General features: G+C 43.7%; 1 protein-coding gene across 1 annotated transcript; it reads left to right on the top strand.

Annotated features, from left to right (window-relative positions):
* Positions 1-1,833: 1,833 nt before the first annotated feature.
* prep (prolyl endopeptidase) lies at positions 1,834-13,527 on the top strand. The gene is made up of 14 exons (XM_008303461.1): positions 1,834-2,019; positions 2,369-2,443; positions 3,402-3,535; positions 3,749-3,879; positions 4,174-4,383; positions 4,495-4,616; positions 4,723-4,828; positions 5,039-5,230; positions 5,464-5,661; positions 6,073-6,176; positions 8,706-8,937; positions 9,504-9,635; positions 10,146-10,302; positions 12,453-13,527. Exons 1-14 carry the CDS (start codon positions 1,882-1,884, stop codon positions 12,745-12,747), a joined length of 2,226 nt encoding a protein of 741 aa, XP_008301683.1. The 5' UTR covers positions 1,834-1,881; the 3' UTR covers positions 12,748-13,527.
* Positions 13,528-16,293: the final 2,766 nt, after the last annotated feature.

The following is a 16,293-nucleotide window of genomic DNA, read 5'->3' on the forward strand; positions in this document are numbered from 1 at the left end:
TTCGAGTTGAGTCAACTTAAAGAAATTGGATTAATAGCTACGTTTTTTATCACCTTGAGGTCAGGATTTTAAGAAAAGACGATCAATTAAGTTCATAACACTTAAAACTGTGATTAAATGACGTGGAAATACGAGTTTGAAGAACCTTTTTTTTTTACGAGAAATCAACTTAAAAGCATGTGTTTATACTAGCAATCATTAAATAAGTCATAAATAAGAAAACCTTGACAGAGGAAAACCTCATTCCTCTCACTCAGTGTAATCTGCTGGTTGAACTTAATGTGATTTGAAGTTTTCGTAACTCAACATGCTGATGCAAACTGCTGTGGTTATTCATTTCTTAAGAGCGAACCTCGGTGAGCCTTATCAGTCGCTGCGTAAGAGTAGGTGTCAGAGATGATGATGGTTAAATCAGCTCTGATTGATTAAGTAAACGGTGGAAAGAAAGGAGGAAGTGGACGATGACGAGCACAAAGAAAGCGTAGAGAAGAGCTGACCTCTCCCCTCGCTGTCAGAGAGATAAGAGCAGTGATGGAGAGTCGCTGTGGACTCAGGTGACCTTTAACCAGAGATGCTGCGTCACTATTTACTGTACGACTACTATTTATACTGGATAACATTTTATTAGTTATAAAATAGACCTGTAGTTGATTTTGCCGTACATGCATTACTTTCTAAATTAGTTTCGGCTTGTTTTGCCCTTTTAAGAGGTAAAAACTACTATAAAGTTTTAAACTATTGAGCACCCCAGCTTTATAAGAGTTTTTAATTTGAAAGTAGAACAAATAAAAAAGGGTAAAGTGCAAGAACAAATGTGTCATTAAGAGGTTTAGTTGTGGATACCAGCTTTGTGGTGAAGCAGATGATTAAATAATTGGCTTTATCCTTCAGTTCCCTTAAATAATTTCAAATTAGTTGGTGCAGTCTTTAAAAAAAAAAAAAAAAAAAGGACATTAATTCCAATCCTATCCTTCATTTTGCCTTAAAAGCTAAAGCACAAATATATTTCCTGTTTTTCATCTTTTTTTCATTCTTTTTTTTATTGCACTCAATAAACTGTTGTAGACATTTCTTCTCTTTTACTTATTGATTTATTTTTAGAACTTATATCAGAAGATGAAGGCGTGTGAGTGGAATCAGAACATTTTACTGAGTGTGAAAATAATTACAATAATAATTATTATTGTTGTTGTACAGTTCGTTAAATAGATCACTTTAGTTTTTGAAGCACATCCTCTTCATGTGACTGTAGTATCACCTGTAACCCTCTCTGACTGGTCCATGATGTGTCCTGTATCTCTACTCTAACTGGTTCATGACGGATCATTTCTCCTGCTCTGATTGGTCCCCAATATCTCATTGATAAAAGACTCATTATTTTTAATTGCATCAACCTCAATGTTCTGGCAATATTCCTAACCCTGATATTCATGCCAATAAAACATATTGTGAATTGTACCATGTGCAGCAACAGCGTGTAAAACAGAAGGTTAATTAGTCACAGACTATTTCAATTGTATATCAACTTCCTTATGAACAAATTAAGTCTGTGGTAACTGTACAGCTTCTTTACAGCAGTTCTGTATATAGAGCACTCCTCATTTATTTGCTTCATCGCACATCACAGACTACATAAGTTGTCCACATTAAAACTTTAACTGTGTCAATTAAACTTAACTTCTTAACTGTCTGGTTTAATTAATACGTCTCTCTGTCTTATCTTGTCAGTTTTAATGGGAGCTGTGTTACCGCTTCCTGCCAGCAGGGGGGGATGTTTAGTCTGCGCTGTCCACACAGCGGCCGCGGGGACGCTCCTGTCGGTGCTCGTTGACTGTAAGCAGCAGGCGTCTGTTCTGACTGAAGCTGCAGCGCTTTAACTTGATGTTTTACAGGCTCCGCGGAGTCATATCCAAACCTCTGCTTCGCTCCCTGACTCAGCTTTTTTTGTTACGCAATTCCAGAAAACTGACCTCCAAAATGTCCTTTCAGTATCCGCAAGCTTTCCGCGACGAGGCAGTTGTAAGTAAATCCGGCTAGCTAACTAGCCTAGCGTGCTAATAAGCCGGGATGCTTAATCATCATGCGTTTTCATTCATTGGAAACGAGCTGTTTGCTTTGTTAGCGTGCTAGTTAGCTTAGCCAGCCCACACTCCCCATGTTGACAAGTACACGTTGCAGAAGTAGCTGTGATATACATTTCTTATTTTAGGCTCACAAGCTAGCAGTTGTTGTGCTGTTGTGTGCTTAGCTGCGCTAGCCGCCCTGGACTTGCTAGCTTGGTAGCTCAGGTCTGGTTTGTTGTTTTTTTTGCCACACCTAGCTAGGGCAGACTTTGATAGCTGTCATCACTGTTTGTCCTCTCTCTCAGCTGGACGACTATCATGGCCACAAAGTACCGGATCCATACAGCTGGCTGGAGGACCCTGACAGTGAAAAGACACAGGTGGGTACAGGGCTGGAGGGGAGACAAAAAGTGGTATTTGCAGTGTGAGAAAATACAAACATGTTCCTGTATTTCTATGTATGGACAGAATTCATCATCTCAGACGGATTCAGATGATGATGCATGGAGGTGACACTGCCAGAGAGCTTTGCTTCTCCTCGGATGGCTTTGCACACATCGTACAGAGCCCTGTGGTGCTGATTTAAATGGTCAAGCAAATATTTACGATGCTTCGTGCAGAACACTGCAGACAGACAGACGACCTGTTTTTGGTCATGCTGTCTGTGTTTGAAATATTTCCATAGAACTGATGTTGTGTATTAATTCCCTGTTAGTGATTCTTTCCTCGCTCGTTCTGCTTTTTATTTGTTAATGTGCCTGAATATCAACAATCACTAAGTCTGGTAATAAAAAAAAAAGACTTTGTGCATCCAGGAACCCTTAAATTTGGAGTAAAATATGTTCTTTCAGGCAGACTTCTCCTGTAGATTAGTCACGGATAAATTAGAAATGTGCGTGCTTTCTTTTTGTGTCAGTAATGTCATTGATGTTAATTTGATTTACTTCACACTTTGCAATGTCAACGCTGAAACGAAATGTTGTGCAGCTCTACGGATTTGTTGCTCAGCGGTACTAATGACGGAGTCCCACTTCTCTTGTTTTTGGAAATGTGTAATTTGCACAATTGTCACTCTATTTATAAAATTGCTAAAGTTAAAGTTAATGCTTACAGGGATAAATAAAGTACACGAGGTTATGGCATTCATACCCCTCAGTGTAAAGCCTTTCCCGAAAAGCCGGTCTACTGAGTAATCTGGATAACGCTGCTGAGTGAAACTGGAACTTGGTTTTGCCGGGCAGAGACAGATAAATCAGTACATCTGCTTCTTGGAACTGGGTACAGAGATGATAATACACCGACGTGTCTTCATCTTGGTTTTGTGTTTTGTCCCATCAGGCCTTTGTCAGCGCTCAGAATCAGCTGACGTTGCCCTTTTTAGAGTGCTGTGAGGTGCGAGACCTGTTCAAGGAGCGCATGACTGAGCTGTACGACTATCCCAAGTACAGCTGCCCCTTCAAGAGGGGAAGCAGGTGAGGCAACAGAATCTTTATAGACTTTCATGGTGTCGCTACATTAGCTTCAGTTTTGAGATAGAGTTGCAAAACCTTTAAATCTGACACCATAGTAGTGACGACGAGCCCAGCCGGTCCTGATGGAACATGTTGTTCAGCTCGATAATGTTCCACTTCACATCTGAAGTAGCACACGTCTGTTGAGATCCTTGTTTCTCCTCTTGTTTGCAGGTACTTTCATTTCTACAACACAGGCCTTCAGAACCAGAGTGTGATGTATGTGCAGGAGAGCCTGGACGCTGAACCCACAGTCTTCTTGGACCCAAACACGTTTTCTGATGATGGGACAGTTGCCCTGCGAGGTATCAACGATGGCTGAAGGCAAACTACAGCTGGATTTTATTGCTCTTTAATCATTCTTTGGGTTAATTTTGCTGGCTGTTGCACTCTTTTATTAGTAATGAACATAGATACATAGATAGATGCTTTTGGGAAGTTTTATTTACAGTATAAATGTCGTTGTCGTGCCTTTGCTGAGGGTAAAATAATGAGAAATGAGAAATAACCTGCTATTTATATCGTCCACAGTAACGGCTAAATAAAGAGTCTTAATTTCTTTGTTAATGTTCTGGTTCTCTTCCTCTGATTGCTCCAAGGCTATGCATTCTCTGAGGACGGGGAGTATCTGGCATACGGCACCAGTGCCAGCGGGTCCGACTGGGTGGAGATCCGCTTCCTGCGCGTGGAAGGCGCCGTGCCTCTGGAGGACCACCTGGAGCGAGTCAAGTTTAGCTGCATGTCCTGGACTCACGATGGGAAGGGCCTTTTCTACAACTCCTACCCTGATCAGGAGGGCAAAAGTGACGGTGAGACATTTTCAAGTTCTGAACCCTGCTTGAGCTGACGTGAGGATTCCTTCCTGCTCCTTCTTTTTAGCCTCTGAGTCAATGCAAATACTAAAATGTGATCTCTGCCAGGCACTGAGACGTCCACCAACCTGCACCAGAAGCTATACTTTCATGTTTTGGGGACTCCGCAGGCTGAGGACGTGCTGTGCGCTGAGTTTCCGGACCATCCCAAATGGATGAGTGGTGCTGAGGTATGCCTCAGGTGTTCATGGCTTCCCTCTAAAATACTTAACTTAAGCCGACTGCATTTGTTAATTCATATTCGGGTAAAGTTTAGCAGTTGCATGTGTGCTTTAGGTGTCAGATGATGGACGCTACGTGCTGCTGTCCATCAGAGAAGGTTGTGATCCTGTCAACAGGTTGTGGTACTGTGACCTTCAGACCACTCCTCAGGGTATTACAGGTATGTTGTAGTTGTTTGTAATTATTATTTAGCACTACCTATCAAGTGTTTAGAGACTTTAAGGAAAAGGACAGCTGTGCTTTATATTTTTGTACTGGAATTAAAGCTGAGACGAGTAACCACCAAATACGTCCATGAAGAAGGGGCATGGAGACCCGTTCTGCATGGTCAGCACTCTCAGAACCGACATGCTCATCCCTGTTTGTGTAGGACTTTTGCCGTGGGTGAAGCTAATCGACAACTTTGACGCGGAATACGAATACGTGACCAACGAGGGCACGTTGTTTACATTCAAGACCAACTTGGACGCCCCACGTTACAGACTCATCAACATCGACTTCGCTGCTCCTGATCAGAGCAAATGGAAGGAGCTCATCCCTCAGCACGACAAAGACGTTATCGGTGAGTTACTGCAGCACTCCTGTGACTAGTGACACACGATATTAACGCTTCTGGCCGATACTGATATTAAGACTTCTGATATCGCCGATAACCGATATCACCGATATTCAATTTTTGTTCATACCGATGTGGTCGCTGATGTATCGTGCATCCCTGCCTGTGACCCGTGCTGTTCAAATATTAGCATCGAACCAGTACAAACTCTAACCTCCCGCCTGGTCTCTTCGTTGCAGTGTTTGCCACCTGTACATACTCCAGCTATCTATTCGTGTGTTTCCTCCACGACGTGAAGAATGTGTTGAAAATGTACCGTCTGAGCTCGGGGGAGGAGCTGAGGACATTTCCTCTCGACGTCGGCTCGGTGGTTGGCTTCACGGGACGAAAGCGAGACTCGGAGATCTTCTACTATTTCACCTCTTTCTTATCCCCAGGTACTGAACTGCTAAAATGTCGTGTTGTTGATGAGTTTAAATCGTCAGTTTGCATCGTGCTGGATTCATTTTAACTTCGTGGCTGTTTGTTACTGTAGAAAATACTGTTAGTTTTTAAGGCGTTAAGACGTTAAGTACTGCTGAATGAGGCAGATAAAGGACGATGTGTGAGGCAACAGACGAAAGAAAAACCTTCTGGATGAAACCATTAAATTAATCACAACTCCAGTAAAGCCTTCGGTGCTATGTGTGATTTAAAACGGTTGAATTACATCTTCTCAGGATCTGATTTCCTTTTTTCCTCATAATGTCAGGGTTGCACATAGGAGGTTAAATATGTTGGAAAACACAAGACAAATCTGGAAATGCTAGAACATGAGATAAACTGTTGACTTTCCTTCATCTTTCTAGCCATCATTTACCATTGTGACCTCACCAAGGAGCCGCTGCAGCCCCACATTTTCAGAGAGGTCACCGTCAAAGGCTTCAACCCCTCCGACTACCAGACCACCCAGGTAACGACCGTATACTGCTTGTTGTTTGATTTTGTTTTTACACACTGTTTGCATGACTTCTTTTCTTAATCGAGTTAAAAACAGTTCCAGAACCACTTCATGTGTATGTTTAGTCGTGCCATGAATGGCCAACCTCAACACACTTTTGAAAGTAGTGACTCCACAGATAGCAGGTTTTAGTTAAGCTGTCAGGAGAAAGAACAGCCGAAACGTGTCCCATCTAACCGCCGGCTGTACATACAGATGGAGGAACGAGGTGGAGCCGAGGCGGTCCACAGACTGTCCTGTGACGGCGCTGACCCACGCTCTTAATTATGCAGAACTTTAAGCCCTAATCAAATTTAAACGAGTGTGTTATGTAAAAAACAGAGACCGAGCTCAGGAGGCCACTCCAGGACCTGCAGCTTATTTCACTTTGTTTTTCCTTTGCGGACACTTGAGAGAAACACATCACGCAGTCTGTAATGCATCGCTGTTCTTATTACACTTAGCGGTCAGTTACTGCTTCTAGTTTGAGGCAGTACGACCTGCTACCACCTTGATTCTCTGAGACAAGCAACTGAACCTTGTTTTTGGTTCAGCGTTTTTCTGTGAGATGCCCTTTGGACTGGTTTTCACAAACTTTGCCGTCAGCTTCCGGTGAAACCTAAAGAAAGATCCTCTCATCGGCCCCTCGTTAGAAAATTAGAGTTGTAGTCGAGACCACCTAAGCCGAGACCACAGCGTATCGAGACTGAGATAAGACCGAGACTTTGAGGGGTCGAGACCGAGACTATACCAAACTTAACTTAACCATTTTATTCAACACTGATTCAACGTAGTTTTAAGGCAGGTGTACGGCTGCCTGTGATCCTCTTGTCTGCAGCTTCAAACAAACATTCAATACTTGCACCTTCAATTTTATCTCTAATATTAAATGACCACACCAGTTCATTTTCATACTTTAACACTGGCATTACAGTCATTTTCAGAAAGAGGACAGGTGTGTGTTTTTTTTTCTTTTAAGTGCACCCAGTGTGGGAAAGATGGTGTGATTGAACCAGCCGTAGAAGAGGAACCTCATGGTGCTCGAAACTGTGTTGTTCATATATTTAGTTTATATTGAAGTTACACATTTGTTCCGCAAGTGTGTGTTTTAATTCTAAGAATTAAGTGTGTACGTTGCCAGGCCAGGTCGCGTACATAGACGGGGTGCATGATTTGAGCTCTGCTGCCACATCAGGAGCTCTCTCATCCAGCGGTACCGCGACATGTGTCGCTATGTCAGAGCTGACCTTAGCTAGCATTGATGTAAACAAAGCTTCATGTGGCCTGTCTCGTTATCGTTTAGGAGAAGCCCAACTTAAAATAGTACCGCGTGCCTTTTCCCTATACAGACATGACTCGACTCGGTTTGTGCCGATAAGTGGACCTAAGCATAATATATAATATATATGATGTTAACTGGCAGCTCAAGCAAGTAGTCAAACTAACTACTTAGTACATTGAGAAATAAAAAAATGAAGTTACACATTGTTTAAAAAAAAAAAAAAAAGTCCAGAGTAGTGTGTGAGGCTTTGCTTCCTTTAAATAATGACCCCAGCTCTGCGTCCTGGTAGCATCCAGCAGCCTGGACGGTGGTGAAACACATCAAAAAGCCTCACTGTGTTCTCCAACAGTCCTGCTGCAGCTAAATGTGCTTTAACGTGAGAGTTCAGTTGTGTTTCCGTGGCTGAGATGCAACAAGATACGCCGCATACATTATGCAGAACGTTGTGTTTCAGTTGCTCGAGTGTTCGCAGCAGCCTCCATAAACTTCTAAGCGTCAAACTTTGCAGCCCAATCCGTGCGGACTCTTGCATCAGCTGAAAAAGGGGAGCTGGTCTTCCCACGAGCTTTCAGCATCAAGAAAGAACCAGATCGCCGGTGAAGAGGACAAAGTCAAGGCCAACTTGTCCTCCTGTGGGGCCCTGAGGCAGAAACGTTGTTGGTCTCCTGCTGACGATACGCGTCTGTTTCATAATGCAGCTCCACTCCTGATAGCTGATTGATTAGTCGATTGGTAGGAAATAGTTGTTTAAGCATTCTAAAGTCAGTGGTACCATCTCCTCTACTGGGAGGATTTGCTGGTTTCAGAGTTTTCCAAGAGAGTAAACTCGATATCTTTTGGTTTTGACTGTTAGTGAGACAGTTTGGATGTGTTGTAGGTCTTAGTACTAGTCCCTATACGAGACCGGTGCTGATGGAGAGCCGGGTATAGGTATTGATGTTGATGTCATAGTTGCCCATTTTTCTCTTTCGCCTGTGGGTCAAAACCAGCACAACATATGACTGCCTCTGGATGTACAGTGTGTCCGAGTCAGATGTATAGTTTTATTTCTACTCCAGACATATTGACCCCAGCAGTAACACTACACACGGCTCTGGAGGTAGGATTTGTTCATCCTGCTGTTTCCTCTGACTTAGAACCAGTGAGCTTCATTGATCCCGACCGGTTCACGATGCAGGTTCGGTCCCCTTTGCTTCCTGACAGTCCGTCTTTCTCTGCAGATCTTCTACACCTCCAAGGACGGCACTCAGATACCCATGTTCATCGTCCACAAGAAGGGCATCAAGCTGGACGGCTCCCACCCGGGTTTCCTGTACGGCTACGGAGGCTTCAACATCTCCATCACGCCGAGCTACAGCGTCTCCCGCCTCATCTTTGTCAGACATCTGGGAGGAGTTCTGGCCGTCGCCAACATCAGAGGAGGAGGAGAGTACGGGGAGACCTGGCACAAAGGTGGGAGGCTTTAAATACACCCTGATAAACCTAAACGTGGGTGTGAAGCGTCACAGAGGCACGTCTGGGTTGTTTAAAGCACTTCAAAGTCCCCTGCACTGTTTTCTAGCTTCACTTCCACCTGTGCTTGTATTACGAGCTAACACTGAAACACTGTTTTCAAATTCTTCTGCTGAAAGCTTCTCTGCTAGATTTGTGAAATTGCACCAAGTTTGGATGAAAGTTCTGGTCCAATAGGCGGCTCACACAAGTACGATGTGGACCACTGAAGCCGGCGTTGCTCATTGCTTCGGTGTCGTAGGACACAGCGCAGTGGTTAAAATGGAAAATATTTGCATATTGATGGATTCTGAATTTCTCAACGACAGAGAAGCCACACGAGTCTTCTTCAGAGTTTCTACCCAGATAATTGAATCTTTTTATGGGGAAAAAAATCCAGATCAGACCAACGATATGATTCTGAGCAGAATATTTTTATGTCTGTTCAAACATGCGTGGAGGAATTTTTACAATAACAGCAGCAGAAAACCCTCATTTACGTGTTTCTTTGTGTTCTTCTCTTGAAGCTGGCATGTTGGCAAACAAGCAGAACTGCTTCACAGACTTCCAGTGTGCAGCTGAATATCTCATCAAGGAGGGATACACTTCTCCCTCCAAGCTGACTATAAACGGAGGCTCCAACGGCGGCCTGCTTGTAGGTACGTGTGCTCCTTCAAGCCTGTTGTTCTCTAGTTAACCTTTGAACAGCACATACGAGGCGCGTCAGAACAGGTCCAGGACCGGTGTCACAAAAGATAGATTTCAAACTACAAACTACAAGAATACCCCTGGAGCCGCCATGCACTCCTGGAAGGATTCTCCAGGATCCTCTCATCTTCGTCCTCACAGCCATCTTGATGTCGTCCACGTCTTCTAAACGGGTCTCCTTGATGACCCCCTTGAGCTTGGGGAAGAGGAAACAACCCCACGGCCAGGAGCTGTGGGATGCTCAGGGCGCTGTGAGCAGGTTGTCATGGTGAAGCAGCCTCCACTGGTCCTGACACAACTCTGCCTCTTCTGGACGAAGCAAACGCTGCAGGATCTCTTTGTAGACGTGCTGGTAGTTTGTAGTTTGGGTTTGAAGTCTATCTTTTGTGACGCTGGTCCTGGAGCTCCTCTGACACCTCCTTGGTCCAGTCTACGACCTGACTTTGTGTCTCCTCTCCCAGCGGCCTGCGTGAACCAGCGGCCCGAGCTGTTTGGATGTGCCGTAGCTCAGGTGGGCGTCATGGACATGCTGAAGTTCCACAAGTTCACCATCGGCCACGCCTGGACCACAGACTTCGGCTGCTCAGAAGACAAGGACCAGTTTGAGTGGCTCATCAAGTGAGTGCTCCCCGACAGTAGCATCAGTTTGTTATTTAAAACAGACGGTAAAATGTTTACAGCCGCTTTGCTGAAGTCAGTCTTTATAGCTGTGATCAGCTGTGACCCTGATTCTAATTATTATCAGACGTGAGCGCTGCTGCGTCCGTCTGCTAAATGTCAGCGTTCAGTCGTTTAAACAGATCACGTTCAGGGAATATTCCTCACTGCTTAGAAGAGACTAACAAGGCCCACGTGTGATATTTGTCATACGTGTGAGACTGGACAGTCCATCAAGTGGCAGAATAATAATAATGATGCACTAATAAACCAAAGACCTAATATTAGTCCATCATCTAACCAATGATTTAACTGCAGCTGATGAAACGCTCCCACGTGTGACAGCTCACCTGTGTGACGTAAAAACCAGAATCGACTTTATCGACCAAGCAAACAAGGAATCTGACTCCAGTGAGTCGTAGCTGTCTGTCAAAGGAATAAACTAGAACAATCAAATAAGAGGAAGAGCAATAAACAGCAGACAAGAAGGAAACCTGCCTTTGCTCTTAACCCGTTCAACACTCAGTAACTTTGGCTTCATGATCAGATCTGGTTCTGATTCATCACTTCTTCAGTAGACGTCACATCATCACACATCTGGTTTCAATCAACAGTAGACGAGCTGACGGTTAAATATACCGGGAAGTTTACTCTTGTCGTATACCTACAGGTGAGAAAAAGAACAGGTAAACTTCATAACTACCAGGGATATATGCCATTAATTATCAGTTCTTGTTACTGAGACATCAGCCAAAGTCTGTGATGAAAAATACTTTATTTATCCCAGAAGGGAAATTCAATATTGATTTGTTATAATATAGTATAATATAGTATAATATAATATATATAATATTGTGATTAGTTGGTTTTGATCGCTTCGAAACATTTCAGAAACGAGGCAGAGAAAATCCAGTTTTCTGGTGATTTATGGGGTCGAACGACGTCATTTTACTTCATTTGCATAATTTATTTCGTGACTGAATCGCTTGTTCACATGCGGGGATTCCAGCTGGTAGCCAGTCAGAATGAACAGAAAGCCGGCGTACACTGGAGCCGCCGTACCGGAACCGCTGTACCGGAGCCGCCGTACCGGAGCCGCTGTACCGGGCTGCAGGCGTGATGTCAGCCCGGTACAGCGGGCTATGGTGTCGAAAGGGTTAAATAATGACGGCTCCTGTTTCCGTCTTTTATAATTCTGTGTAATTAATGAAGTCCAGCAGTCCTGCTTCTGTCTGATGCTGCAGATGTTTCATCACCTCCAGACTCCTACAAACATCTGGAGGCAACAAACTTCCTCTCCTGTTAAAACCCGGATACGTTCATCACTGATGAGGCTCACTGAGCTCACCGTCTGGGTCCTTCTCACTAAAGTTTGGTTTTTCAGTTTGTAGCAGATGTGACGTTGTCGGGTAAAGTCAGGGACGGAGGTCAGTTCTGGTTTTGGCAGCGACTGGAGTCTTCTGCTCCTCCTCCGATGGTTTCAGGGTTTTATTGGAGTTAAAATGTGGAGACAAAACGTTCCTCATGTTGCTTCACACGACTCGAGCTTCGCTGCTTTTGCCCGTCTGGCTGCTCATGCGACCTTCTAGCTTCCTTCTAGTAAGACCGACTTCAGGGAAAAGCCGCCGGGCCGCTGGTTCAGACACGAAACCGAAACGCTGAGATGGCACCAGATGACGGGGACAGGATGTCAGAAAGGGACTTTAATTACGCATCGCATCTAATTCCAGGAGCGCAGCTCGATCTCATTATCTACTGTAAAGACCAGTCATGACTAAACTGTGACCTAAGAACTGAACCGAGAACCGGCCCGGGAAGAAGTTCAGAACAAATAACTCTGATGAAATATTTGAATAATGAGGCACAATAAAGAAAGTCTGGGCAGTCAGCTCAGCAGCAGCTGAGATTACTAGAAAAACAATTAACTGATGAACTGATCATCATAAAATTAGAACCATTTTCTGTGTTCGTGTTTGTTTTAATTTGTCACACAGGCAGTAAACTGAATATTTGGGGGGTTTTGAACAGAAGGGATTTGAAGTCACTCATTGAATCTTCCAGTTAACGAACGCCCAAAAATTCCTCGTTCCCACCCTCCCGTCTCCCCTCAGATACTCTCCGCTCCACAACATCCGCATCCCGGAGGGCAACGGGGTCCAGTACCCCGCGGTGCTCCTGCTGACGGGGGACCACGACGACCGCGTGGTGCCCCTCCACTCGCTCAAATACATCGCCACCTTGCAGCACATCGTGGGCCGCAGCAGCAAGCAGGCCAACCCCCTCTTCATCCTAGTGGACACAAAGTCGGGCCACGGCGCCGGCAAGCCCACCAGCAAGGTCATCCAGGAGGTGGCCGACACCTACGCCTTCATCGCTCGCTGTCTCAACATCTCCTGGGTCAAATAACCGGCGTCTCCCGTCAAACCGGCGTCCTTTTGTTTTTGCTCAACTACTCTTTAGAATACGGTTTGTTCCAGCTGTTGTCTTCACAGCAGCAGCACTTAGCACCGGCTGTTTTAACCCACTTGTACCCAGCCACCACTACTATAGCTCTTTGTTTTTTAATTTCATTTTTTTGTCTTTTCTTTGTGCTTTGTTCGTCCCTCCCTCCCTCCCTCCCTCCGCCCCTCAGCGCGAGTCTCGCAGACCCTCGCGACTATAAGCCAACATGCAGCACTCACAGCTAATCCATCGTCGGCCATGTTTGTAGTTCTGTGTCGAGGGAGGGACCGCCTTCGCTGTTACAGTCATCTGCCAATCAGCCGTTAAAGTCATGAGGTGGCAACAAAAAAAAAAAAACACAGTTTATTCGAAGATTGTTCCTGTGTCCTCTGGGTGTTCCGACATGATGCATATTATTTATTTCTCGTCCGTGCGCACGTCGGAGGCCGTCGGAGGTCGAACGATATCCGATGTGGCAGTATTACGACGGTACCGCAGGTTGGCTGTGTCGCTGCAGACGAGAGCGCGGAAACTTGCAAAAAAAAAGAAAAGAAAAGGAAAAGGAAGAAACACTTTGGATGGTGTGCCTGCATGTGTGTGAGAGTGTGTGTGAGTGTCAGTGTCAGTCCCAACATTTCTTTCAGACTGATGATTTCTACCTCTTGACTTGTGCTGATTGTTTACCTTTTTAAAGGGAGCAAAACACAATGCCACAACTACAATAAACAACTTTTTAAACAGTGATTCATTGTTGTTTTTCATCCTGGAGGAGGAAGTTGCGCGAACTGAAATGCAAAAAAAAAAAAATGAAAGTGTTGTAAATAAAACACTTTTTCTGATAAATGGATGGAATATGTGATTATTTCTTTCAACCTGGAATTCAAAGCTATAAAATATGAAAAAAGATGGGCAAGAATTTGAGTTTTCAATCAGTTTTATTCAGCATTTATTTGGTAGTTAACAGGCAAAAATGAGAACTGAGAGGAACAAGGCCGCGGCGTCGCTATGACAGCGGTCTTCCACCAGGGGGCAGTCGCTCTGAACGCGACCAACACGTGCAGCAGCAGCAGCAGAACATGAGGGTGGTCTGACACAGGGCCCCACCGGGATTACTCAACATACATGTTACATGTTCAGGAGCTCCTCTGATATTTCACTTTCATGTTTACGAAGGAAAACGTTGGGCGGCGCGTCACGGCGACTCCTCAAAGCCTCCTCTTTAAAATCCTCAGTCTGACTTCATCTGTTTCTGCATCTGATCATGAATTAAATTCACCATAAAACAAAGACAAAAGGCAGAGCTTTGGGCGGATATCGTCAGGAATGTTGGATTTAATTATTTTGAAATGCATTATTTTGTTTTTATTGTGTGAACAGAACATTAAAAAGGTTCTGAGTCCAACCAGTTTACACACAGTTTAAAAAAAACAGCAAAGAAATGACTGAACAGCTCCGACATGTTTGGTATTCAACACTCATATTTTTGTTCTTATTTCTTCGCTGTGATTTAGACGTTGTTTTCATAAAATCCAAAGTTTCAAACTGTTCAGGCCCGTTGAGAACCGGCGGTTAGGCCCGAACAGCAGCGAGCAGCTACAGCATGAAGCAGGAAAAGAAAAGTTATTACGAAACAATCACGTCTCCTGACTCACTAAAACTGATTTATGTGGACTGATCAGGTTAAACTCTTATCAAAACACAAATAAATTCTAACTGTTAACATACAAATGCTCAAGTTCTTTCATTGCAATACAAACTTTACTGTTAAATGAAATCATGCACAATTAAAAAAACATTTCTATTTGACTAAAACAAAAGTAAATGAAACAAACGAGGCAAACACTTAAAATAACTTCTGCAGCTACACAAGAAGAAGAAGCCTTTTGACTTCACTTCTATAAAAGTTCATGATGTGTGTTTTCAGGGAAATTTAAATCTGAGCACCGAAACATCTAAAAACTGTTTATTCCATTGTTCTTATTTCAAAAGCCTGATAAAGATTAAAAGTAAAGGTTAAAAAATTGTGTCAACTAGAACATTCAAACCAAGGAAAGCAGAGTTTATCAAACTTTAATAAAAGCATCAAGAATCTAATTTGAATTTTCCACAAAATTAAAATAAATCTATATTATACAAAACACTCGGCAGCAACAGAGAAACTTGTTTTATGTTAATCTGAAATGATGTGTTCTTGGTTTATGTGTAAGAAATTAAAAAGAAAATGCATTAAAAACAAAACAACAACTGAGTCAAAGTCTTGAAAACTGAAGCCAGGATTACAATCTAATCATGTATAACCCACATGTGGACGTATTTCACTGATTTAAAATTTATTTCTGGCACAAAACATTTTAACACATTGAACCTAAAAAAAACTAAACTGTCAGCTTTAACTTTCCGGCTCTGCTTTGGCTTTTATCTTCATCAACTCCAGCAAGAGAGAAGATTAAAAAAGAAAAACTTATCAACAAATAACAGGGTTATAAAGGGCCTACATGGACTGAATAACAGCCACAAACACACACACACAGAAAAAAGAAATAAAACCAGCTGTCTGTAAAAACTGACATCTTTGCAGGTTTTCAAAAAAAAAAAAAAATCCCTTTTCAGTAAAAACTGATTTTTTTTGAACCAGGGTTTCCCTCCAGAAACTGATCTCAGATCAGATTTGTTATAATAAAATAATATTTGAGGAAAATGTTCCACAAGTTCACAGAAACACTGTGTCACCTGAACGCACCACCGGGTGTCACAATCAGCAGCAGCAAGAATTAAAAAAAAAAAAAAAAAAAAAAACAGCTAGAAAACACGTGTGTGTATGTTTGTGGCCTCATCTGTGCGTGCACGTACGCGCGCACGCGCAGAGCCGGCCGTGGAGCCGCCAGATGGCGCCTGGCAGCCCGGAGGAGCTGCAGAGGAGGACGGCCTGCTGGAGGCTGAGCGGACACCAGATCCAAACTCCGCCGTCTGACGGTGTCCGCGCTGCCGCGGCGCGAGCGGCGGAACCGACGAGATTAGCTCACGCGCGGAGGAAATTATAATATTTTCATTGTTGGAACGTGACGCGGTTTGTCAAAGAGGAAACGACAATCACGTGCAGCAATAATCTTGTCAATTTGCTGTCCGTGAAACTGGCGGAACGGCTCCTCGCTCCCGATTGGCTGGCACAGTTTGAAGCCGTTATAAAACATCCAATGAGCGCGCACCTGGGGGGATATTAATGCGCCGACCGGAAATCGGCGCTCAGCTACCGCTCAGGGACTATATCGCTCGGCGGAGGAGTATAACAGTTAAATAATGTCATAATAAGTCCCCACTGGGCCTCTGTGCTGCCGGTTTAACAGTCAGAACATCAGCAGGTCGCCACCAGAAGATAAACATGAATATATATTTAACTTATGACAAGGTTTAAGGATGTTTAGTGAAAATTAAAGTGAAATTAAAAGGAGTGACAGAAGGAAGCAGCTGAGTCCTTTGGCTTCATTCTTGCTGTAATTGTTGCTTAAAGTA

The sequence above is a fragment of the Stegastes partitus genome, unplaced genomic scaffold, assembly GCF_000690725.1.
Source record: "Stegastes partitus isolate 25-593 unplaced genomic scaffold, Stegastes_partitus-1.0.2 Scaffold2010, whole genome shotgun sequence".
Lineage (NCBI taxonomy): Eukaryota > Metazoa > Chordata > Actinopteri > Pomacentridae > Stegastes > Stegastes partitus.